General features: G+C 33.6%; 1 protein-coding gene across 1 annotated transcript in view; it reads right to left on the reverse strand.

Moving 5' to 3' along the window:
- The window catches only part of LOC114944597 (uncharacterized), a 140,304-nt gene that overhangs the window by 106,649 nt on the left and 6,855 nt on the right, over positions 1 to 26,800 (reverse strand). Inside the window, exon 2 of the mRNA XM_085485707.1 lies at positions 20,903 to 20,975. Coding sequence (XP_085341833.1) covers positions 20,903 to 20,954 — 52 coding nt within the window. The 5' untranslated portion in view covers positions 20,955 to 20,975. The remainder of the gene's footprint in view (positions 1 to 20,902; positions 20,976 to 26,800) is intronic.

Here is a 26,800-nt window from a genome sequence, read left to right on the forward strand (position 1 = left end):
CGAGACACGATCGCTAAGAGCATTGTCCACCGACCAACCCCCTCGGCTCCCCCTGCGGGGCACCTGCATGACGTCACGCGAGGAAACAGCTGGTCGCCTCCCCTCTTACCTGCTTTGCAAGTTGCGCCCGCTCTCGCATTTCGTGAGAGGGGAAGTTCCCCTCTGAAACAAATTTTTTAAAGTTCTGGCAGCTCTGTTGAGAGTTCTGAATCGAGAGTTTTAAAAGAAATCCCAATGACAAAATTAATTTATTTTTAATGTTATAGCTGATTTAAAGATTTCATTTTGTGAAGCTAGCACTCCCAAAATTCATCGATCTTGTTTTTATTTAATTCGTTAGAATTTTAAAATTATTAGGGAACTCTAGAATTCTCCGAGGTGCATTCTTAGAACTTTAAAAAAATTAGTTTTTTTTAAGATGCCAACTTCAGAAGCTAGCACTCTCATAATTCATTAATCTTTTTTAAGAATTTTAAAATTAATCAAGAATTCTAGAACTCGGGTGCACTCGAATCTTAAAAAAAAATTAGTTTTTTTTAAGATGCCAACTTCAGAAGCTAGCACTCTCATAATTCATTAATCTTTTTTAAGAATTTTAAAATTAATCAGGAATTCTAGAACTCTTCGGGTGCACTCGAATCTTAAAAAAAAATCAGTTTTTTAAAAGATGAGTTCCCAATTTCACAGAGACAAAGTTCCCTCTCCTTCATGATTTCCTTCTCTTGCCCCAATATTTTTCTAACTTTTTCTAACTATTTTCAAAATAATTTTTATTTGAATCTATTTAATTACTATTTTAGTTAACTGACTTGAGTTTAAGTACGTAGGATTTAAGATTTTGTTTGGCTGTTTTCGTCTGAAGCGAGTTTAAACAATGCAGGTGACAGCAGAATCTGGTTGTGGAAACCTTGGTTTCTCGAAAAAAAAAAAAACTTTGTACCACAAAGAAGACTTTGTATAATAGCCAACTTTTCTAATATATTTAAAGTTATAAAATCACGTTTTAAGTAAAACACAAAAAAAAAAAAAAAAAAACAAATACATCTATTATAAATATTATACATTTATTATAAATATGTGTAGTAAAAAAATTCATAAAATACTTTTAAACTCAAGATTTTATACACTTACAATAAACTTGGGAGTACGTCTCTAAATAAACTCTAGCCTTCGAAATCGCGGAGCATTAACTTCGTATTAAACTTTTCTGCAGTCTCTCAATGACCTGTCTTACTTTTATATCCTCTTAACACGTCCTTCTCTCCTGCGTATGTCTGCGTGTCGCATACGTATGCATATATGTGTATGCATCGAAGATCTTTTCACATACATTTGCCTGACCTCACTCTCGCCACTTATTTTTCATTTTCCTTATTTTCCTCGACGCGTTTATCGTTTGGCGAGTTAAATCCGGTCGTCGATTTAAGCAGCAAACGAAATAAGGTATACCTTTCTAGCACCACCGAAGATATCCCTCTCTCTCTCTCTCTCTCTCTCTTTTCGTCTCCTTCTCGCTTAACCTTCCCTGAGAGACTCCTTTCGCCGCGACTTCTCGTCCAAAGTCGTAGCCCCTTTAACCTCCGCGTCCGAGTCTCTCTCTCTTTCTCGGTTCTCGCGAACGGTCGGTCTTTAAACCGGTCGCATGCCACAGAAGAAGCCGGTGGGTTTATGTCGTTACGCTATCCACGCGCGGAGGGATCCTTTGCCGGAAGAGAACGAGCGATCATCCCGCGAGCAGGTACTACGTTCCGTTCTGCTCGATTCGCGACGACGATCGTTAATGGTTGTCGCTGTCATATCGCCCAGACGGCCCTGGGCTTCTTTGCATAACTCGGTGTCTTTTTCTGCGAGCCGGCTCGCTGAACCGTAAGGATCACGCGAGTCGTCTACTTTAACGCTCAGCTGAAACGCGCGAGTTGTTAATCCCCGAGTCAACTTCCGAGCAGCGTTCCAAAAGATCACGTCGTTTCTTTTTTTTTTTTAATAAATTACCAGACATTTTTTCCTCTCTCGAGAAGTGTGCAAAAAAAATTAATAATGTGCACAATGTGTGTAAAAATGTAAATGATCAAATACATGTCAAACTTTGACGTTTCTATACCGAGAATGTCTATTGAAATTAATTTTAATTTAAAAATATTATTGGATAAAATATATATTAAATATATATTATTTATTAAAAAAATAGAATGTATATATTTTATAAGATTGACTTATCTATTTAATTAATAATTATTTATTAAACCCGCAATCGGGGAAAATGCAATTGTCAAGAAAGAATGGCGAAAGACGCGCATATATTTCTCCTTTCTTCTTGGACTTTTCAACTAAAGCGAAACCACCGTTCTTATACTTGGTCTCTTCTATCTGACCACCTGTTTGATCACCTGTGTAATCATGATGTAAAAATGTAGGTGACTGCATGCGCATAATGGCAGCAATGACCAATCCACTGTTGGGACCACAAATGCAGGAAATAATAAGGCTACCCGTTAGCACACACAGGCTGTCCAAGGCTATTTCAGATGATACAAATATCAATTTCAACATGCTGACGTGTCGCATAAAAAGACTGTAAAAATCGTTCGTTCCATTGTGTATTTTTTTCAGGCGCAAAATTCAAACAACAATTTTATTGCAATACATAACTTATTTTTTCAGCGAAATTAAATTAAAACTAGAATTATGAAAATTTTATAATATACATAATAAAATTTCTGATAATTCCTAATTGCAATAATTATATTTCGCTGAAAAAAATTAAGAATTTTGTATTGTAAATAATTAATTTTTTTTATCTGAATTTTGTGTTCCGCAAAAGATACCATATGCACATTGTCCCCAATTACTTAACAAAATAAATAAGTCGCACAATCTCATAAAAAATATTTCTCCTAATTTTTTTATAAAAATATATATTTAATTAAAATAATGAATCAATTGTCTATTATATAGACATATGTTTCCTGTGCGTGTTATCGCTGCTTAAGGTTCGATAATTGGCCGATGTCTCGCGATCCCTGAAAGTTCCAGCCTCGTATACCTGGATACCCTCGCGCGAGTCTTAAAACCCGGTGTGTTTCGGGGGGGCCCCCTGATAGCCATTGTGTCTGGTTTGTCTCGACACGTGCACAAGAATGCTCGTGTTCTCCTGCGTGCGCAGGGTGTAAGCAGAGGCCTCGTCTCTCGCGTGCACGTGTGTGTTCGTGCGATCTCCTCTCGTAAATAAAAATGGGCGAACGAGAGAGAGAGAGAGAAGAGAGAGAAAAGAGAGAGAAGAGAGAGAGAGAGAGAGAGAGAGAGAGAGAAGAGAAGAGAGAGAGATAACGGAGAGAAGACGCTCCAGGACCTGTGTCGAGCAGGTTTTTAGGCCGTCCTCGATAATGTATGCGACGCTACGATTCCCCCGAATTTCAACAACGTACACCACGAGAATGATCTCCTTTGTCTCGCAAGGTATATATGCTCGATCTCTCAATGTTACTTCCCTCAAAACACGTAAAGAATTTCGCGAGAAACGTCTTTTCTCAGACGACTGCGATTGTCCGAGACTTATTCTCACAATTATTATTTTTTAATATATATTTAATAGAATATAATATTTAATATTAATAAATATTTAATATAAAATATAATATATTTGTTATAATAAAATTATATATAAATAGTACCCCGATTTTTCGTTACTTTAAATAACAGAACTCTTTCTTAAATTCATTAAGAACTCTAGAACTCTTCGGGGGGGACTCAAAACTCTTTTTTTTTTAATTTAAAAAAGGGGGGTCAACTTCAGAAATTATTTATGCTCTTTTTCGATATTTCTTGCTGTAATAATAATCTGCGATATTTATTTTTAACAAGTTTGTTAGAAATAAAAAAAATTCATTTAATCATAATTTATATTTATATATTATAAATTATTTTATTGTATAATTAAATATAACATAATATATAATTTTATAAATTGAAAATTTTGTATCTTCTAGTTTGAGCAAAATCTGTATAATTTCTGTGTTGCATCTCACGTTAAGATTTCAGACTAAGATAAAATCTGGTAAAATCTTATTATAAAATCAGATTTAATAAAAAGATAAAAAGAGAGTCGGAGAAAGAGAGAAAATGTCTCTCGTTTAACGGGCGCATGAACTTTTGCGGTCGAGATCTTGTAACTGTAGAAAGCGAAAGAGTTACAGTCATCATTGAAGAATTTTTCGGCTCGAGGTTCTAGGCTACGAATTCCACAGCCTTGCGTCGGACCTTTTAAACTCTGCCTTACCTTTGAGACTCTATCGGAAAATAATACACCGAGTGTGACGGCAAAAAGAACTCCTTATAAATCGACGTGTTATCCATCGCGTTTTCAACATTTTCTCTCTAAGGAACGGTAAATTATTCAATCTTGAAATTACGAAAATACGAAAGCAAAATAATATAAGTGCATTCATAACTTATTTATGTATCTCACAATCAGTGAAGTTGCTCCCCTCATTTTTTGAAATCGAAAAAAAATAGTTTTGAGTGCCCCCGATTTTTTTAAATTCTAAGAAGATTTCAAAAATAGTTCTGTTCAAAAATTGAATATTTCATAGAATGGGGGACGTCATAAAGTTAGTCTCCCGATTTTTCAAATGGTGTTTTCGTCACTTTAAATAACAGAACTCTTTCTTAAATTAACTAGGAATTCTAAAACTCTTCGGAGGCACTCAAAATTTTATTTTTCAATTTTAAAAAATGAGTCAACTTCTCAGAGGTAAATAATTTTGTAGAAAAATTATATATAAATAGCCTCCGATTGTTTAAATATTTCGTTACTTTAAATAACAGAACTTTTTCTTAAATTGACTAAGAACTCTAGAACTCTTCGCACTCAAAACTCTGATTTTTTAAATTAAAAAATGGGGGGTCAACTTTAAAAATTATTTATATGTCTCTTTTCGATATTTCTTGCAAAACAAGTTTGTTAAAAATAAAAAAAATGCATTTAATCATAATTATTTGTTAATTATATGTAATCTATTTGTGTGCAAAATATATATTCCTATGAAAATCTTCTTATGCATACCGGATGATCCTGAGAAAAGAGAACATTTTGTATCCCTACGCACACATTGACATTCTCACTTAGAGTTGCGCGAGTTTTCTTAAGTTTTCCTAACGCAAACTTATACACTACTGAGAGAAAGTATGTTCGCCGTCTCTCGGCGGATTAACGCCGAGGAACATTGTTATACTTTCCATCGAAACTTTATCGCGATCGATTTTATTACAAAAAGAAATCGCACAAAGTATAGCGTGATTTGTTTAAATATCGCATCACTGAGAGATCATTTTATCTCTACACGTTTAATTAAATAAAGCTCGCTATGTAATCTTATTGTGTATGAATTAACCTGAATCCGTAGATCATGTATTCTCGTCGAGAGAATATTTCATCGAGAGGAGGAAGAATGTGTCCTCTTTCTATTTTATACAAAAAACCCGAAGACAGATACGGAAAGTCCAGAAGCGACGTACCGCAAAAATCTTATTATCACTCATGAATTTTGCGCGAAGGCGACGTTTTACGTGCAAAAAGATATAATTCCCAGGCGACACTATTCGCGAATAATCGACCGTATTACATAGAACTTGTTCCGTGAGAGGAAAATCGAGGCGCGATTTCTTTAAACGTCCTCTGTGACCTGTATTTTTACCATAAAACGAGATTAAAATGAATTTCCGCGAGGGAAACGATCGGCTAAAGCGCGTGGCAAATAATAGAGAGCCAATAAGAAATCACTGTCATATAAACAGGATAACAACTTTGACATTTCGCGTTTTCCGAGCACTTTATTTTACGAAAGCAATTTAAGCGCCGTTATAAAAGAATTGTTAATCGAATCCAAAAAATTCTGATTTTTATGAAACTTTAGATAAATGGATGAATTTAAAAATTTTCAGTTGCTGTCAAAAAAAATATTCTAGATACCAAAAAATAATTTATACAAAATTTCATGATAAAAATATCTCTATTTAATTATATTAATAAAATTTTATTAAATAGAGATGTTATTAATAGATAAAACTTTTATATAAAATATTTTTTTAAATCTTAAATGCTTTTCGAGATATATCGAGAAAAGCAAACAGCCGCTTTAGAAAATTCCACCCTTTAAAATCGTTTTTGGACAACTGAAAATTTCTTCTATTTTAACAAATTTAATTAGCAATGCAAAATAACCCTCTTCACGTTCCAAAAAAGTAATAAAATTTTCCACGAGACATTCATTCTACACAGAAAGAATTTTCTCTTGGAATTTATCCTGAAAATCATGGAACAATATGGCGTTGAAAGAATTTTATGAGTTTCTCTAATTAATATTTACTATAATAAGACAAATTAATATCTACCACAATAAGATATTTTTATTGTAGAGTAAATATAATATTAATTAATTATATCATATTGTCCTACGATTACCAGGATTTTCAGGATAAATTCCAAGAGAAAATTCTCTCCGTACAATTACAAAAAAAAAAAAAAAGCAAAATATCAATTATTGTTATAATCTAAATCCAAATGTCTTATTTATTTTGATCCACGGGGTAAACGATATTTTTATTGTAGTAAATATTAATTAATTATATCATATTGTCCCACGATTACCAGAATTTTCAGGGTAAATTCCAAGAGAAAATTCTCTCCGTACAATTGCAAAAAAAAAAAAAAAAGCAAAACATCAATTATTGTTATAATCTAAATCCAAGTGTCTTATTTATTTTGATCCACGGGGTAAACGATATTTTTATTGTAGTAAATATTAATTAATTATATCATATTGTCCCATGATTACCGGGATTTTCAGGGTAAATTCCAAGAGAAAATTCTCTCCGTGTTAGAACTTAATAAATTCTATCAAAGAAATTATATATATTTATTAAACTATTTTATTTATTTATACTATATTAAATAAAGTAAGTTTTTTCAATTTTTTTATTTTTATTGTAGCATAAATATCAATTACATCCCATATTATCCCACGATTACCAGGCTTTTCAGTGTATAGATTTCAAGAAAAAATTATCTCCGTACAAAATACATCAGTTATTGATACAATCTAAATCCAAGTGTCTCATTTATTTTTATCGACGGGGTAAAAATTAAAATCGCGCGTCCCGGAGAGGATATATAGATCCGCGATGTCTCACGAGTGCCACGTTACATTGCACGAAAATTCCCCTCGGTCGTTGCACCGAAAAGCAGCGCTAGTCAAGCAGCCAGGAGTAGTCAAGGAACGGCGGCCAAAGGGAGAAGGGACACACACAATGGAAGTAGCTCAATAAAAAGGATTTCGGCGCAAAGGATTTCCCACTGCATGATTACCCCGCCTGGCCCCGTCCGGCACTCGCAGTAGTATTATAGTAGTAGCTCTTGTCTACTATACGCGGAGACTTCTATTGTAGGGAGAGTCGCCGCGCTTTTTTCCTTCCCATCGCGAGACACTCGCGTTCGATCCGCGTGGCGGTCGAGAAAAAAAAAAAAAGGTTCAACGCTTTTACGATAATTGCGCGGCGCGGTGACATATATAGCGAGAAAGAGATTCTTTGCTGTTATTACTATCATTGCGAGCGTAGAGTCGATCCTATAAAGATTTCAGAGAATATTATTGAATTTTTTTAAGTGTAAAGAAATTAGTAAATTAGTAAATTAATATTTATTCATTTTGAAAAATTAATTTGAAAATTATATATAATCGCGAGTATCAAGTACGTCGTATTGAATTTTTAAGGTGTACGCTGAAAAAAATTATTAAATTAATATTATTAAATTAATGAATATTTAGTTCAAAAAATAAATAAAAATTTAAAAATAAAGAAAAATTATAATTGCGAGTATCAAGTACGTCGTCGGCATCGATCTTTACGCCAGACGTTGTTCATATCTTGCTTCACGGCGAGAAAGAGCCTTTAATAAAGTCGGACGCGAGATGCCAGATAAGGTGATATAAATATTCACGAGAGATTTATTCCCCGCTGATTATTTTCTCGGCCGGTCTGCTTGAAATTTCTAACACATTACAAATTCTTCTCTCTCGCTCGAGAGCAAAATTGTCGATCCCGCAATCGGGGGGGAAAAGTCAAATCTCCGCTCGTGATTTCCAAAAGGGATCCTCCTAGTATCTGGTATACACGTATAAAAATCGTGAGCAGCGCGCGTTTATCTTAGAAATGTGCCACATGTTATTCACTCGGTTCATCTTCGTTCGCCGGCGGCCTTTGGGCCCCCCTTGCCCCCCTTTTTTCTATCTCTTTCTCTTTTTTCATTCTCGTGCATTACATCGGTTTTACTCACCGCTCTTATTATTTCTCGCTCGTACGAATTGTCTCTCATCCTTTTCTCCTCTGCCCCCCTTCGTGCCCCCTGCCCCCCTCTTTTTATCTCTCTGTCTCTTCTAATTCTCGTGCATTACATCTAGTTTTCTCGTCACCTCTTATTATCTTCTCGCTCGTACGAATTGTCTCTCATCCTTTTCTCCTCCTGCCCCCCTCGTGCCCCCCTGCCCCCCTCTGTTTTATCTCTCTGTCTCTTCTCATTCTCGTGCATTACATCTGTTTTTCTCGTCCACTCATATTCCTTCTCGCTCGTACGAATTGTCTCTCATCCTTTTCTCCTCCTGCCCCCCTCGTGCCCCCCTGTCCCCCCTCTGTTTCTATCTCTCTGTCTCTTCTCATTCTCGTGCATTACATCTGTTTTTCTCACACTCATATTCCTTCTCGCTCGCACGAATTATCTCTCATCCTTTTCTCCCCCTGCCCCCCTCGTGCCCCCCTGTCCCCCTTTTTTCTATCTCTCTGTCTCTTCTCATTCTCGTGCATTACATCTGTTTTTCTCGTCACTCTTATTCCTTCTCGCTCGCACGAATTGTCTCATCCTTTTCTCCCCCTGTCCCCCTCGTGCCCCCCTGCCCCCCTTTTTTCTATCTCTCTGTCTCTTCTCATTCTCGTGCATTACATCTGTTTTTCTCGTCACTCTTATTCCTTCTCGCTCGCACGAATTGTCTCATCCTTTTCTCCCCCTGTCCCCCTCGTGCCCCCTGCCCCCCTTTTTTCTATCTCTCTGTCTCTTCTCATTCTCGTGCATTACATCTGTTTTTCTCGTCACTCATATTCCTTCTCGCTCGTACAAATTGTCTCTCATCCTTTTCTCCCCCTGTCCCCCTCGTGCCCCCCTGCCCCCCTTTTTTCTATCTCTCTGTCTCTTCTCATTCTCGTGCATTACATCTGTTTTTCTCGTCACTCTTATTCCTTCTCGCTCGCACGAATTGTCTCTCATCTTTTTCTCCCTCTGCCCCCCTCGTGCCCCCCTGCCCCCCCCCCTCGTGCTCCCCCGCCCATCTCGTTTCACGTTGCTCCTCCATTTTCGCTACCCTTTCTCTCTAGCTTAGCTTTCTCGACGTTGTTACTCCCTTTCTTTCTCTTTCTCTCTCTTTCTGACGTTTATTCGAAAATCGTGTGTACCCCGTCTTTCTTCTTTCTCTTACTCGCTACCTCGTTGATCCTTTTCTCGGCTTTGCTCTCATCTCCCCCTGGCCGTTTCGTTTCGCCTTCTCGTTTACACTCTCGTGACACGTCTCTCTTCCTCCACGTGTTCAACGCTGCGAAGGGACTCTCTTCGGTTTATTGTGTCCGTATCTCCTGCTCCTTCTCGCTCTCTCGCTTCCGACTCGTTCCTCCTGCGCACCTTTCGACCCACGTCGAGCGGTATTTCTCCCCCTTTTTCTCTCTTTCTCTTTCCTACAGAAGGTTTATTCCCTCGGCGCAGGGCCGGTTAAAAACCTCGCAGACCCTAAGCGCTTCTAAACGAGAACGGTCCGAATAGAGAGACCGGTGTGTATCGATAAAATTCTTTATCGTGTCCCCTTCGGAATTCTATATTTAAGTATGTATGTATCGCGATATTTATGTTAGGATCCCGGTTATCAACCGCATAATTGAGAGATATAGACGAATATCTTAAAGAATGTATTCTACACATTTATAGTTATATATAAATATATTTATATTTTATTATATTTATTATATTAATGTTTATTATATATTTATATATTTTATATTTGTAATTTTGAAAAAATATATGTATATAAAATATTTAGGTATATTAATATAGGTAAAGTGTATAATTTTATATTCTACAACTTAATATATTAATATACTAATATTAATACATTATATAATTGGTATATTATAATAATATTAATATATAATTAGTATAATTTTAAATATAAATAAATATAAAAATATTGATATATTTATATATTGATAATTCAAAAAATATACATATTTATATATATAAATATTAATAGATAAATTGAGAGAAAAAAACAGGTGTATTATTTTTCGTGCTATCTATCTTGTACATAATCACTTGGATTAACTCTCTACTCCGAATTGATACGAATGCACACGCGTGCCGTCTGCACATTCCATGCAAACCATCGTGTGTCGCATTCGCCGACCTTTGGTATCTTCAGGTAATCGGCCTTCGTTCGCGGCGAACAGCGGATCGAAAACGGAGTCGGTCGGCGCGAGGCGATCGCAAAGTCCACGGATACTTGATCGAAGATAAAGACTGCTGAATTTCGCGAAATTAATATCGCGATTTCATGCGCGAGGAACGTGAACTCGCGTTTGTTCCGGGCGAAAATAAACTCGGTAAAGTGGATTGTTTATATATCCCCGCAGATTTATTCAGGGTATTATCTGCTCTATACGACGACGAAGAAAAAATACAAATCAAAAGATTACGACGTGACAATAAATATATATTGCGGGGAATAACAAAAGTAGGCACCGAATTAATCAATTGATTCAACAAATGCGATGATTGCTATCATTACCATTATGTAACATGAAAATTGAATTTCATCAAATATTCTTGATGTATTATATTAGTGATCCGATAAGAAAAATCAAATTTGCGAATAATTATATTTAGATATATTTTTTCTGTCGACATTTTAAAATATATAAATAATTATCTAAACTCACAATTACGTGATTTAAAAAATCAATTTTATTTGCATTTGTGAGTCTTAATTACTGACAATGAGACAAATTTTTATATTGTAAACTTTATCGAATACTTTTATTAGTGCAATATTTATCATTTACTGTTTTGAAAAAGAAATGTCAGATCCTTGAATAAATAATTATCTGTTTGTCAACATTTTTAAATAAATTTATAAATAATTACTCGAAATAATAATTATACGGTCTACTTTTAAAATCGAATTTATTAACGAGCCTTGATTACTTTAAGATATACTATCAAATATTTAAATTCTGCAAAACTAAAATAACTCGGTGATTAAGAAAGATAAAGATTTTCGATTCTCACAAATTTCTAAGAAATATTTATGAAAATTTGTCAAAAATTCTAGCGGCGCCTATGTCTCGATAGAGTAGGGTACGACGACCTATGAGAGGGGGAGCTTGTCGAGTGCATCTGCACCGACACCAATAACGCGCCGCACCGTATACGGTCGAACGGGAGACACGCATACACGGACAATACATGTGTGTGTTTATGCACGTGTGTAAGTGGCACTGATACACAGGCGGAACGCGCTGGCTGCGACTTCGTCGTCGTCGAGGGACAAAGCGCTCGGCATTTCCTGAGAGAAGAGCGAGAGAGAGCAGCTCTACACGTTAAAACTACAGTTAAATGCGCTCTGGATGCACCGAACGCATAGCGTTGCACATCGCGCGGTGCACACGTAGAAATCCGTTTTATTTCTGAGATTCTATAGACGGGATTATTTAATTTTTTTTAACCTCTTGGCCCCACATTTTTTTTAATTGAAAAAATAAGAGTTCTGAGTGTCCTCCGAAAGAGAGAGTTCTTAGTCAATTTAAGAAAGAGTTCTGTTATTTAAATTTGGTTAGAAAAAATATATATAAATAGCCCCTCGATTTTTCAAATGGCGTTTTGTTACTTTAAATAACAGACTCTTTTTTAAATTGACTAAGAACTCTAGAACTCTTCGGGGGCACTCACACAATCAGAACTTTACTTATTTTTTTCAATTAAAAAAAATCCCAGAGATAAATAATTGTATTTTTGCGAATCGAAGAATGGGGCATAATAGACTAAAACGTTTATAGTCGTGTCTCGTTCCCTTTATAAAAGTGCATCAGGTAATATACATACAATATCGCGGAGATTGGCGTAAAAACATACGGATCATGGAATCAGTGCGTGGTATTAGATAATTCGCATACGTCTTATGCAAAAGTAACGACCGTTCGTAAAGACTGTACATTATCCTGCATATTACTGCACTTTTTGCCATCATCCTTCATTACATAACGGACATTTATTGCATGACGACGAGCGGGAATCATTATTCGTCGCGGCGCTGGTGAAAGAACACACATCAAAGTCAACTGCTACGTATACTATGTGTGCAAAATAATGCGAATTTTTCTCACACAAGTAAATAGAAAAAAATGTTCTAAAATATTTAAAATATTTATTGAAAAAGAATTAAAATATAAATTCAATAGAATTTTTTCTCTAAATTAATTATGAAAGAATTGCTATAAAAGGAGCATGTACCTATATAATAAAATATAAAAAAGTCTAAACACGTGAAAATGGAATAAAAACAAAAAAATATTCAAAATAAAAAAAATATGACAGTATAAACTCTCGATAGAATTTTTTTTTCTCTAAATTAATGATGATAGAATTGCTACAAAAGGAATATACGTAGGAGGCGCAAGTATATACGTATAATAAAATATAAAAAATTCTGAACATGTGAAAATGGAATAAAAACAACGAAACAAAATATTAAAGTAACTCTCGATGGAACTTTTTTCCTAAATTAATTATGAAAGGATCGCTATGAAGGGAATACATGTGGGCGCGATTTTTCGATGCACAATCTGTAGTGTATGTTTTCAGCAATTGTGCAACGCTTTCCGCATGAGCAGTCGGCGTGTGTTTTCAGCGTGTTTCCCACTGTTTAAACAGATTACGTCGCAATGCTCGAGCGACTCTCGAGCACGTTTACGTACGAGGTATAATACACCATAAGACACTCAAAGTCCACAGGACAAAGAACGAGGCGATGTCGACAACCTAACCGAAGGAACTTTGGGGACGCGTAGGTGGCTGAATCACGGATGAATGGATTCGACGTTATTAATAGCGTTATAATATAGCGTATACTGCGTAGGTAAATATATAAATTTTCTATACCCTTTTTTCTACATGAATGTATCATACATACTCTATTTTCGGCTTGAATACGAAGCCAAATGATAAATGGCAGCGGTTAATCAAAGAATCATCATTCAAACAAGCTCTTCCCAAAATATTTCCTCATGTGTTACTGGTATTAATATAAATAATAAAAAGAAAAAACTTTATATCGCATTAGCAGCATATTTTCGTAGAACAATGTTAAAAAAATGATATTATCGGGAAAAAAGTCGCGGATTTATTTCGGCAGATCTTTATCAATTCATAATCGAAACTGTACGACAAAACGATGCGGCAGATGTGCGCCTGGGAGGGAGATAGTATATGTGTCATCCTGTCACATAGAACAGAACTGTGCATGTAGGGCGAACTTAAGTTTACCTAAGGGAGAACCTCATCGCGTGCCGGCGAAGACATACGTAAAGCGTTGTTGTTGAGCGACGCGCAGGTGGCAGGTTTTACCTGTTTGTTCGTCGTAAAGTATACGCAATCCACACACATCTGCCTTCCTACGATGAGGTTAATTAATAGTCCAGTAAAATTAGACTTTGACTTCGAAAACATTATAATCAAGCCGAATTTTTGTGGAGATCTTTGTTTTGATGTTTTAATGAAATCCTGAAAAGTACTCTTAATTTCAACCAGGGCGTTTTTTATGCGGGGTAAATTTTAGTTTCTTGCCATTATCTCGAAAATGATCAATTTTTCGAGAAAAATAGTTATTATCAAAATTGTAGCTTATAAAATTTCCTACAGAAAAGGTCATTATACTTTTTTTCGTGGAATTAATCGTTTCGAAGATATAGAGCGAATTAAGTCTGAAAGAAAATGTGATGTTCATAAAAAAAAACGCCCTGGCCAAAATTAAGTGTACTTTTCATTAGAACATCGAAATAAAGGTCTCCACAAAAATTCAGCTTGATTATAATTTTTGTGAAGTTTTACCCTTTTCAAGTCTAATTTTACTGGACTATAAACGAAACTGCGAGAAGGGCCGCACAAGGATCGTGTTTTTTTTTCTTCGAATTTTCTCAACGCGACAGTCCAATAGTAAATTACAATGCGCAATGCTCGATGAATGATAATTTTGTACGATCGATACTCGAATGCTGATCGTGGATAAAAGAAGCACCGCGATTGTGTGTACACTGAAAAAAAATGTAATTCGAATAAGTATTTATTTCAATACTGCTAAATTATTTAAAACTAATATAATATTTATTTGATATAAAAAAATCCTTTTCAAAACAAATGAATCATTTATTTGAAACAAATAAATATTTATTGAAAAAGAATTAAAATATAAATTCAATAGAATTTTTTCTCTAAATTAATTATGAAAGAATTGCTATAAAAGGAGCATGTGAAGGGGCGCGTATATAATATAATATAAAAAAAATTCTAAACACGTGGAAATGGAATAAAAATCAAAAATATTGAAAATAAAAAAAATATGACAATAGAAACTCTCGATAGATGTTTTGAAAAGGATTTTATTATATCAAATAAATATTATATTAGTTTCAAATAAATGATTCATTTGGCAGTGTTGAACTGAATATGTATTAATTTAGTCTTTTTTTTCAGTGTATTACTATGGTGCAATTTCGAATAGTCTTCTGGAATCTAAACGGATAGTTGCGCAAAAAGCGATATATAAGCACAGCATTCAGATATCCATATTTCTCTACTTTCATTATTCAAGAAAATTGCGAAGTTGAAGTTATTTTTCTTCGCGTCTTTTTGAGATAGATGTATATACATGGAGAAAATTTTAGAATTTCCCCTGAAAATCGTAATAATCGTGGGACAATATAGTATTGAAAGAATTTTACAAGTTTCTCTGATTAATATTTACCACAATAAAAAATATTAATATGTATACACTAAAAAAAATTCATGTGTTTTTACATGGAAAATACTTGTTCAAAATTGGAAAAATTATTTTATTATCACTAATTTTTGTTTCCATATTTTTTTTGTGAAAATACATATTAATGTAAAATTACTATTTTTATGCAAAAATCACTTGTAATTTTAAATTTCGTATTTTTATTTTATTAGAACTCTATTTTATAAGAATTGATTCACTTTATTGATAAATTATTTTATAACAAATACATAGTAAAATTAATCATAATTTATATCTTATTGTGTTTGTAGATATTAATATTTTAAATTCTAAATGAAAATTTTCTTTGTGTGCTCGAATCAAATAATTTCATAAAAATCGACTACATTCAGCTTCTCTTTTTCTCGTAACAATTAGCAAAGGGATTGAATAGACTAAAAAAAATATGTCAAATTATATTAACAATTAACAATACACAACAAATATAAATGTTATATACATATTCATTAATTATCGTGTAATTTAAAACGTATTATTTATATAATTTTATTTTTCTACAGATATTTTAAACTTAAATCTTACGATCGCTTCAAGAGGAAAAAAATTGCCTGTATGAAGTTAGCCCCCCATTTTTCGAATTTTAAAATTTTAAAGGTTGTTCCAGGTTGTTCTAGACTTGTTCTAAATTGTTCCAAAAGATCAAATTTAAAAAATAAAAATTTTCGCGAAAAATGGAAAAAAACGATTTTTTGACCTGGCCCCCCATTTTTCGAAAATCGAACTTTTAAAGGTTGTTCCAGATTGTTCTAGTTGTTCTAAACATTGTTCCAAAGTGATAATTCCCTAAACAAAATATTTCACGAGATATAATAAAAAAATAGTTTTGTGCGCTAAAACAGTATTTTTACGTTTTCGGCTTTAGTTATTATCTCTTAAACACCAAACTGTATATTTTAGCTAAAAACGAACAGAACAACCTGGAACAACTCTCAATTTTGCTAGAACATAATTTTAAAGAGTACTTTACTCTTGGAAATAAACATATTTTTGTTGTTTTTTCGTGTTTTTCGACCGATAACGACGTGACAGCGATCCCAAACTATAGAACAATTACGTACTGGCATAGAACAACTTGGAACAACTCTCAGTTTTGCTAGAACATTATTTTAAAGGGTACTTTACTCTTGGAAATAAACACATTTTTTTTGTTTTTTTCATCTTTTTTGCCCGCTAAAGTCGCGATAGCGGTCCCAAACTATAGAACAATTACGTACTGGCATAGAACAACTTGGAACAACTCTCAGTTTTGCTGGAACATAATTTTAAAGAGTACTTTACTCTTGGAAATAAACACATTTTTCTTGTTTTTTTGTGTTTTTCGACCGATAACGTCGCGACAGCGGTCCCAAACTATAGAACAATTACGTACTGGCATAGAACAACTTGGAACAACTCTCAGTTTTGCTGGAACATTATTTTAAAGAGTACTTTACTCTTGGAAATAAACACATTTTTTTTGTTTTTTCATCTTTTTTGCCCGCTAAAGTCGCGATAGCGGTCCCAAACTATAGAACAATTACGTACTGGCATAGAACAACTTGGAACAACTCTCAGTTTTGCTGGAACATTATTTTAAAGAGTACTTTACTCTTGGAAATAAACACATTTTTCTTGTTTTTTTGTGTTTTTCGACCGATAACGTCGCGACAGCAGTCCCAAACTATAGAACAATTACGTACTGGCATAGAACAACTTGGAACAACTCTCAGTTTTGCTAGAACATTATTTTAAAGGGTACTTTACTCTTAGAAATAAACACATTTTTTTTGTTTTTTCATCTTTTTTGCTCGCTAAAGTCGCGATAGCGGTCCCAAACTATAGAACAATTATGTACTGGCATAGAACAACTTGGAACAACTCTCAATTTTACTAGAACATGTTTTTTTCCAAGAGTAAAGTACTCTTTAAAATAATGTTCTAGCAAAACTGAGAGTTGTTCCAAGTTGCTCTATGCCAGTACGTAATTGTTCTATAGTTTGGGACCGCTATCGCGACTTTAGCGAGCAAAAAAGATGAAAAAACAAGAAAAATGTGTTTATTTCCAAGAGTAAAGTACTCTTTAAAATAATGTTCCAGCAAAACTGAGAGTTGTTCCAAGTTGTTCTATGCCAGTACGTAATTGTTCTATAGTTTGGGACCGCTATCGCGACTTTAGCGGGCAAAAAAGATGAAAAAACAAAAAAAAATGTGTTTATTTCCAAGAGTAAAGTACCCTTTAAAATAATGTTCTAGCAAAACTGAGAGTTGTTCCAAGTTGTTCTATGCCAGTACGTAATTGTTCTATAGTTTGGGATCGCTGTCACGTCGTTATCGGTCGAAAAACACGAAAAAACAACAAAAATATGTTTATTTCCAAGAGTAAAGTACTCTTTAAAATTATGTTCTAGCAAAATTGAGAGTTGTTCCAGGTTGTTCTGTTCGTTTTTAGCTAAAATATACAGTTTGGTGTTTAAGAGATAATAACTATAGCCGAAAACGTAAAAATACTGTTTTAGCGCACAAAACTATTTTTTTATTATATCTCGTGAAATATTTTGTTTAGGGAATTATCACTTTGGAACAATGTTTAGAACAACTAGAACAATCTGGAACAACCTTTAAAAGTTCGATTTTCGAAAAATGGGGGGGCCAGGTCAAAAAATCGTTTTTTTCCATTTTTTGCGAAAATTTTTATTTTATAAATTTGATCTTTTGGAACAATTTAGAACAAGTCTAGAACAACCTGGAACAACCTTTAAAATTTTAAAATTCGAAAAATGGGGGGCTAACTTCATACAGGCAAAAAAATTCAACTTTATAAGAGTACAAATATTATTTTTTATATTATTTGAATTTTTTTTTACAAACTAAAATTTGATTATTGGATTCGACTCGAATTTTAACATATTGATCTGGATCCCATCCCTAACGATAAGTAACGATCTTCGCGACAATAATTGAGACGTAACTATGTGTATACGTTGTATATATGTGAAAGAGAGATTTCTTTTCGTGTCGGATCGAGTACGCGACGGTCGTAAATCCATTGCCTCTTTGTAGCGACAGATGTTCAAAGGAGTATAACACACATGTGTATGTGTGTATATGTGTGTGTGTGTGTGTGTATTTATTGAGGTGTTCCTATTGCGCGCATAACCGAGTTTACTTGCGGAAACTCGGACCGCCGAAGTGCATCTATGCAACACGATGCGACGTGACGCTCGAATTTTCTTGCTGAAATTTTCTCGCCGCAATTTTCCTCCTCCGAATTTTCAGCTCCCCAACACTTTCCTTCGCGAGCGCCCCGATACAAAACTTACGTTCCCGTTATGTAAGTTTTTACATTCTTTCTTGCTCTCTCTCTCTCGCGACGTACGTAAAAGATATTTTCCCACTTTACACCAGCGGTTCCCGTAAATTCAATAAATATAAATTTAAGGATACGCTATCTTGAAAATTATAATATATATATATATAGTTTATTTACATATATAATAGATGGAATATTTTTCTACGCATTTTATTTGAAATATAAATATTTGAAAAATAAATTATTTGATAAAAAATAATAAATAAAGTTTTTGATGAAAAATAATAAATAAATAATTTGATAAAAAATAATAAATAAATTATTTGATAAAAAAAATTATTTGAAAAATAAAACGCGTAGAATGTAAAAGTGTACTTATATGTATATGTGTATAAAAAATGCAACTCCTTCATGGAAAAAAAAATTATTTCGAGTAAGTATTTATTTCAATACTGCCAAATAAATTATAATAAGTATTTATAAAGAAATTTAGAAATAAATAAATATTTGTTTCCAATAAATGATTTGTTAGGCAGCATTGAAATTTATTAATTTAATCATTTTTTTTCAGTGTTGGATCTAATATAATAAGGGATAAAAATACATTGATAATCACGCTACTTCTGGATGCATCCTTTTAAGCCGAGAGATAATTATCAACTCGTTAGGTATTTTGGGCGATAACGCGACTGCGCAAATAATGTCGTCCCGAGCCGAAATGTACGCAAAAACGTACATTAGACGCGTTTCTAGCGAGCAGTATAATTTACGATGAAAAGGAGCCATTGCTCAAGTCCGATATCATAATTCTTGCTGATTAATATTACAACGGTTATATGAATCGCCGACAGCAAACGTCTTCGTTTATAGTCCAGTAAAATTAGACTTTGGAGACCTTTATTTCGATGTTCTAATGAAATTCTGAAAAGTACCCTTAATTTCATCCAGGGCGTTTTTTATGGGGCGTAAAAGGGGATAAATTTTACTTTTTTGCCAATATCTCGAAAACTATCAATTTTTCGCGAAAAATAGATATTATCAAAATTGTAGCTCATAAAATTCCCTACAAAAAAGGTCATTATCCTTTTTTTCGTGAAATTAACCGTTTTGAAGATATTGATTTTTATGAGGTTTTGCCCTTTTCAAGTCTAATTTTACTGGACTATTATTCTCTCTCTCTCTTGTCCTAAACGCACCGGAAATAGCAGCACACTTAGCCAAGGGGAGAGGGATCACCGCACATAAGAAAAGCATGGAATAAGGAGGGGGCAGAGACCAGAAGAAGACGAGAGAGATATACATATAAACGGGAGACGCGAACCGTTAATAGTCGTAATTTACACCGTAAATTGGACCGACGCGTCTGATTCACCGGGTTTTAGTTCGCGCGAGACAGGTAACGTTTAGATAAGCAATTATTACAGTCGCTATTTTCCCCCTCTTCGCTTCTCGACGAGACGACGACGTTTTACCGTTAACTTCAACTCTCCTCTTTTTGCTCGAAATAAATCCACTTTTTAGGCGAAACTCATGGGGTTATTTATGCCACTCGTCGTGCTTGCTCGCGCAATCTTGCTCGAGAAAACATATGCGCATGGACGTCGAATTTTTAAACACTATATTTTTTTAAAGAATTTATATATGTGCATATTTAATATAAAAAAAATGAAAATATAATATAATAAGAAAAAATTAAGAAAGAACGAAAAATAAAAAATAAATATATTTGATTATGGAAGTAAAAAAAGTTAAGCATTTGCTCTCCTTTTGAATAAACACTTTATTTGTATATTTATAATAATATAAAAAATAAAATATAAATTTAAAATAAAAAAATAAAGATAACAAAAAAAATTTTTTTAAAAGACAAAAAATTTAATTGATGCCCCTCTCTTGGAAAAAATCCTGCGCGTATGCATACGCGTGATAAAATTCGGAAAACTTCTTTTGCGAAGCGAAGCCGCCCGTTTGAATAATATTTTCTTTTTTTCTTGTTTGTGGGTATTCGTGGATTGTAAAATTGGGAGCTTTGAATAAAGATAAAGTTATTTAACGTGTGAACACCCGTGATTTCTGGAATTGCTTTTTTCCTTTTCACAATAGGGGATTCCATTTAGTCAATAGTTCAATAAGTTTCCTCCCTGTTGTGCGTGCAAAATTTATGAGACATTTTCTTCTCTTCGACGTTACCTTTTCCGGTAAAACTGTCAGGTAGCTGACAAAAGCGGAACGAAAGAATTTTTTTCCCATTTGGTGCATGGCAATTATCTTTCTAATTTTTCTCCTCCTTTTTTTTCGAAGAAAAATTGTTTCTACGAAAAAATGTACGATTAGCATTTCTCTGAAATAAATCTAGAGAAAACTGTTACTGCACACATTTTTGAAACCTACAGCCTTTTTTCTACAAAATATATACCTACATAAGGAACATTTGCTTTGTGTTTTATTTTACCTTTCTTTTGACTGCGTAAATAACCACCTGCTGGTTTAAATCCTATTGTCATCCGCAGGATACTTTTGTCTTCCTGCAAAAAATTAAATTATTAAGTTATTATTATTTCTCAATTTAATACAAAAAAAATAATAAAACTTAATACTTAATAATAAAATTTAATACTTAAAAAAAATTAAAAATGTGTTCAACTAATCATGAGAATTGACAGGTAATAAATATTGAATTAGCTTCTTATCGCGTGCATGTCTTTACATTTATTCTCTTCAAGCTCCACAAAGAACCGTGCAAACTCGAAAGATCAAACGATTAATGGAGATATTTCAATAAAACCGTATATTATAGCACACAAATGCGAGAATAAAAGAATACCAATACACTCGCCGAGATACGAGAGAAAGAGTGAGAGAGAGAGAGAGAAAGTGTGTGTGTCATCCGGTATTTCGAGTCGAACGAAATTCGGCGATGGGTTTTTCGAAATATCGTGCACCGGTTCAATTTTATCAGGCGTCGCGGAAGAGGAGGAGACCGAGAGGGGGCGGGAAAGGGGGAACGCGTAAATCCATTATTCGGGACGAAAAGGAGAGAAAAAAAATCGTTCCTCAAAGCCGGTAGCGTAGCTCGTTCGCGCCGAATAACGAAGTTCGTATTGCGTCATCGTCGACGTCGACCGAATAATTATTTCGAGCAGGATCCAATTTGAACTTTGTTCCGTCGTTGCTGTGTTTTTATTAAATTGATTCGTGGGAGAGAGGGTACACAGTTAGGCGCCGTATAACGGACGATGAGCGTCTCTACGAGAGAGAGAGCCCCCCCGAAGGGGGTTTATTATCCCCCCCCGGTGTAACGTGATGTGAGAGAGGGAGGCTGCGAAAGCGCACGAGAAAAAAAATCTGATTTAAAGATTTCGTTTTGTGAAGTTAGCACCCCCAAAATTCATTGATCCTTTCTTAATTCGCCTAAACTATTTTTTAAATTAAGGAACTCTTTTAAAATAAGGAACTCTGGAACTCTTCGGAGCGCACTCAGAACTTAAAAATTTGATTTAAAGATTTTATTTTGTAAAGTTAGTACCCCCAAAATTCATCGATTGTTTCTTAATTTGCCAAAGCTATTTTTAAATTAAGGAACTCGAACTCTTAGGAGTGCACTCAGAACTTAAAAATCTGGTGCAAACATTTCATTTTGAAAAGTTAGCACCCCTAAAATTCATTGATCGTTTTTTATATATATATTTATTTATATATAAATATAATTCATTGATCATTTCTTAATTCGCCTAAACTATTTTTAAAATTAAGGAACTCTTTTAAAATAAGGAACTCTGGAACTCTTCGGAGCGCACTCAGAACTTAAAAATTTGATTTAAAGATTTTATTTTGTAAAGTTAGTACCCCCAAAATTCATCGATCGTTTCTTAATTTGCCAAAGCTATTTTTAAATTAAAGAACTCTGGAACTCTTAGGAGTGCACTCAGAACTTAAAAATCTGGTGCAAACAGTTTATTTTGTAAAGTTAGCACCCCTAAAATTCATTGATGGTTTCTTATATATATATATTAATTTATATATAAATATAATTCGCCAGAACTATTTCTAAAATTAAGACACTCTTATAAAATAAGGGACTTTGAAACTCTTCGGAGTGCACTCAGAACTAAAAAAAAATTATTTTTTTACACAGAAGTAAAAAAATCGTCGCTGCTCAATATTTTATTCCACGACGCGGATTAATCGGACTAATGCTGATAAAAGTCGACTTGTGGAGAGAGAGACAGACCTTGAACGCGGACTCGTAAACAATCGTTGCTGAATAAGTCGAGTTCGCCTTCTTGCGCATCGCGAATATTTTCTTTCTTTCGCGTTTTTAAACCATCTTTTTTTGCTGTACGGCTCGTCATTTACATTCCTCTCTTGCGGTTTATACGTTCGATACGATGATTTTTAGTGACGCACGCGAGTGTTTTAATCCTCGAAATCTATCTCTGTATTATATCGAGCATAAAATTGAGAGATGTATAAATAAATTCGAGATATTAAAAAAAAATAAAAAAATTAAATGTTTATATGTAAAAATTATTCTCACCAGAATTAAGTAGCTTAATTTGCGTCATATTTTCAATCAAACAAATCTATATATAAAAAAATAATAAAATAATTTGGACAAAAACAACGTGGAAAAACCCGATGCGTTATCGACATCGATATGCGCAATGCGCGTTATATAAAATGCACAAACGATAATATATATATATATATATATATATATATATATATATATATATATAATTTGCCAAATAACACGTCGAGGTCGTTACACTTGAAATAAAAGTTATCGCTGCTCGCTCGTAGCGATCGAAGCGCGTCAAAAGAAAATATTTAATGGAATTGCTCTCCGCTATTTAATTACATACCGAGCCTTCGTGACTGCAACGGATTACCGTTTAACCGGCGAGTGGATTTCCGACTTCGTCGTACATCAAATTTAACGGCGAATCTACGTCGGGCGCTTAATTATGCGCCGCAGATAATGGAAATGAGCGTGTCTTGCGGAACTGTACCGATTCGGAAGAAATATTTGTGTCGCGCGCACATGATATTTCGATGCACTATAAATGCATCGAAAAACCGATAAAGCGCAGAAAAGTCGAATATAAATATTAATATAATCGATTGACTGCGGATGTTCATTACGATTCATGTTTTAAAAATTCTTTAATTACTCCCGTCCAAAACATTCATATAAAAAATATATAACGCATATATATATATATATATATATATAGTAAATATGTAAGAGTGTAATAATTAATTATTTAATTATATATTTATTCAATTTATATTTATAGTGTAAATAACCAATTTATTTATATTTTATTTTGTTTTCTTTATTATTAATTTATTTATTGCCCAATTTCTCTCACAACATTTATGTAAAAAATATATAACAAATGTGTGTATGATAAAAACGTGTGTAAAAAATTAATTTATATATCGTGGTTAAATCGAAAGAAATGAATCTAATAGTGAAAAACATTCCTTATCGCGTTTGTTCTGCAAAAAAATGTGACGTATGAGTTGACTTTTTATAAATACAAAATATTTGCGCTCTTGAGGAATTAAGAGGATATATTCTCCTCTTAAACCTGACATTTTCCGCGCGCGTTTGCGGCTAATAACAGTGGGATTATCCTAGAGATTCCGAAACTTCTAGGCTACCTAAGTAATTTACAAGGCCACTTTGCCGGTCTGAGTCTCTTTGTCGTGGCACTTTTGACGTCGACTTCGTCAATTTGTCCCTCTTCGAGCTCTTAAATCTTGCGCACGAAAATCTTTCTCTTCTAAGCTCCACATTAGCATAACACGACCATTGTCATAGCGAAATAGCAAGCATATTTTCGTGTCTATTGTTATACATTTCCGAGAAAGAGATAGGAAAGCGTTTAAAACGCGACGCTCGGAAAACCGAAAATCTGCAAGAAAATGCAGTCGTGCTAAGCATTGTTTCTCCCTGTTTCTGCTCGGGCTTTCGATAAAATTCTCGCGCACGCGCAACAGTCTCTTTTGTTCTCTTTGCAATTTGAATGTATAATGACGCGCGAATATATATACGCGAGTGTCGAGAGAGAACGTGATTTATATATAGATACACTGAAAAAAATCCATGTACTTTTACATGGAAATTACTTGTTCAAAACTGGAAAAAATTACTTAATTATCGCTGTCATTTTTGTCCATATTTTTTAAAGTGAAAATACATATTAATATAAAAATATATGTAAAAAATGATAGGCAAGAATGTAAGTAAAATTACTATTTTCATGCAAAAATCACTTGTAATTTTAAATTTAGTATTTTTAGTTTGTTAGAACTAGAATTTTTTATCAGCATTCACCCATTTTATTTATAATATTATTTTATATAGCATGTACATTATTATAATAGCATTTCCTATGTGTAATTCCTTGTTTAGTGGAATATTTTTAATCTTGAAAATATATTTGTGGGTCGAAAAAAAAACTCAACATAATCATGTAACTTTACACAAATAATTTTTTCAATGCAGACATTTAAATTCTACGCTCGACAGAGTCGCGAAATAAGTGGCAATTAGTTATGTCATATCCCGTTTGACATTTCAGTCATTAATAAACACGACTCGCAGGCGGCCCGATCGATGATCGTCATCGAGAGATCGCTTTACGATCAATCAAATCTGAAATTCATATTTTTATCGCGCGGCCGCGAGTCTCCTTGAAAACTCTACGCAGATAATCGCGAGGTGAAGTGTGATGCAAAAGCATTGTCGCGGTCTTTTTCACTCGTTCCCTCTTCGCACGTGAAATCGGGCCGTGTGAGAAATTAGAGAACGCGCGCGCGTCTATCTCTCTCTCTCTCTCTCTCGTTCTCCTTCTTTCTTTTTCTCAATGCCAGACCGCGTCACAATTCATTTCCCAACCGATGCGGTGCCCGACATTCTTATCCTACCTCTCTCTCTTTCCTCGTCAGCTCGCATATGTACAGTTAGAGATCCCTCTCTGTTCTCCTACAATTTCTTTCTCTTTCGATTGTCCGTTCGTCGCGGTTTTTTAACGCAGCAGACGGTTCCGATGGTCCAAGGGTAGTTTTTTTTTCTTAATAATTCATCATTTCTTCATCATTTTTTTTATAATAAAAGAACTTAATAAAATATGTAATAACTTAATAAAATATATAAATTTATATTGGATAAGATGTGTTATATATAATGCTTGTCTTTTGTGTCTTTAGGGGAAGCAATAACCATCATAGATCGATTACTTTTAGTATCAACTAAAAAAGCTGAGGAATTATTGCCTAAGTGGGGTGATCAAGCTGAATTTTTTAGCAGAAGAAATACTTTGGAAGCAGCCAATACTTCTAGAAATTTATTATTTAATGTAGAAGTATATTGTAAATACATGTAATTTTCAAATCTTTTTAATTAAAAAAACAAATATACCTATTTCATATATATTCTTGTAAAAATTATATGCTTCTATAATTTTATGATTTTTTACGATACATAATGTATTTTTTTTAATTACTTTTAAAAACTACGTAACTGCTTGAAATAATTTTTATTTCAAGATTACGTGGTTTAAAAAAACAACTAAAAAATATTAAAAAATTTATACGTGTGTATGTGTGAAACAGAGAGAGAAAGAGAGAGAGAGAGAAGATTCCTCTTGAAAAAAAAACTAATACTCTATAAATAAAATTATTTGAGTTTTAAATTAATACTCAGTAAGATTGAAAGTAGAGGATACTTGTCTTAAAGTATTGTTTTAAATGTTTTAGATAAGAATATTATTAGATTAATAAAGAGAAGACATACTCTAGCATTAAGAGAATTATAATCTTAAATCCAGTATCTCTTGATCAGAGGATATTCTGCTAGATTGTAGAATACCTTCTTGAGACCGTATATAAGAGTCAAATCCTCTAGAATCGAAAAAACGGAACCGCTAAACAATAGGATATTTTTTTTTGGTGTTAAATATATCTAGATAAAAGATAAAATTATATGGTGATTCATCTAGATAAGAATTTTTAAGACTTCTTATGTATAAGCACAGTTATAAAAAAAATGTAAATTATAAAACTTCTGCGAAGTTGACACTCCATTAAAAAAAAAACTAATTTATTTCTTTAAGTTCTGCGAGTGCACTCCAAAGAGTTCTGGAGTTCCTCATCAATTTTAAAAATAGTTCCGGCGAATTAAGCTGAAAAAGCAATTTTGAATTTTGAGAGTGCTAATAACTTCTCAAAATAAAATGTTTAAATCAGCAGTAACAATAAAAGTATTACAAATTATAAAAGGAATATAAAAATATACGTATTCATATTTCTATTTATAAATTTGTATCGCTTACTGCTT

The sequence above is a fragment of the Nylanderia fulva genome, unplaced genomic scaffold, assembly GCF_048542155.1.
Source record: "Nylanderia fulva isolate GAGA-0341 unplaced genomic scaffold, ASM4854215v1 Scaffold39, whole genome shotgun sequence".
Taxonomy (NCBI): Eukaryota; Metazoa; Arthropoda; class Insecta; order Hymenoptera; family Formicidae; genus Nylanderia; species Nylanderia fulva.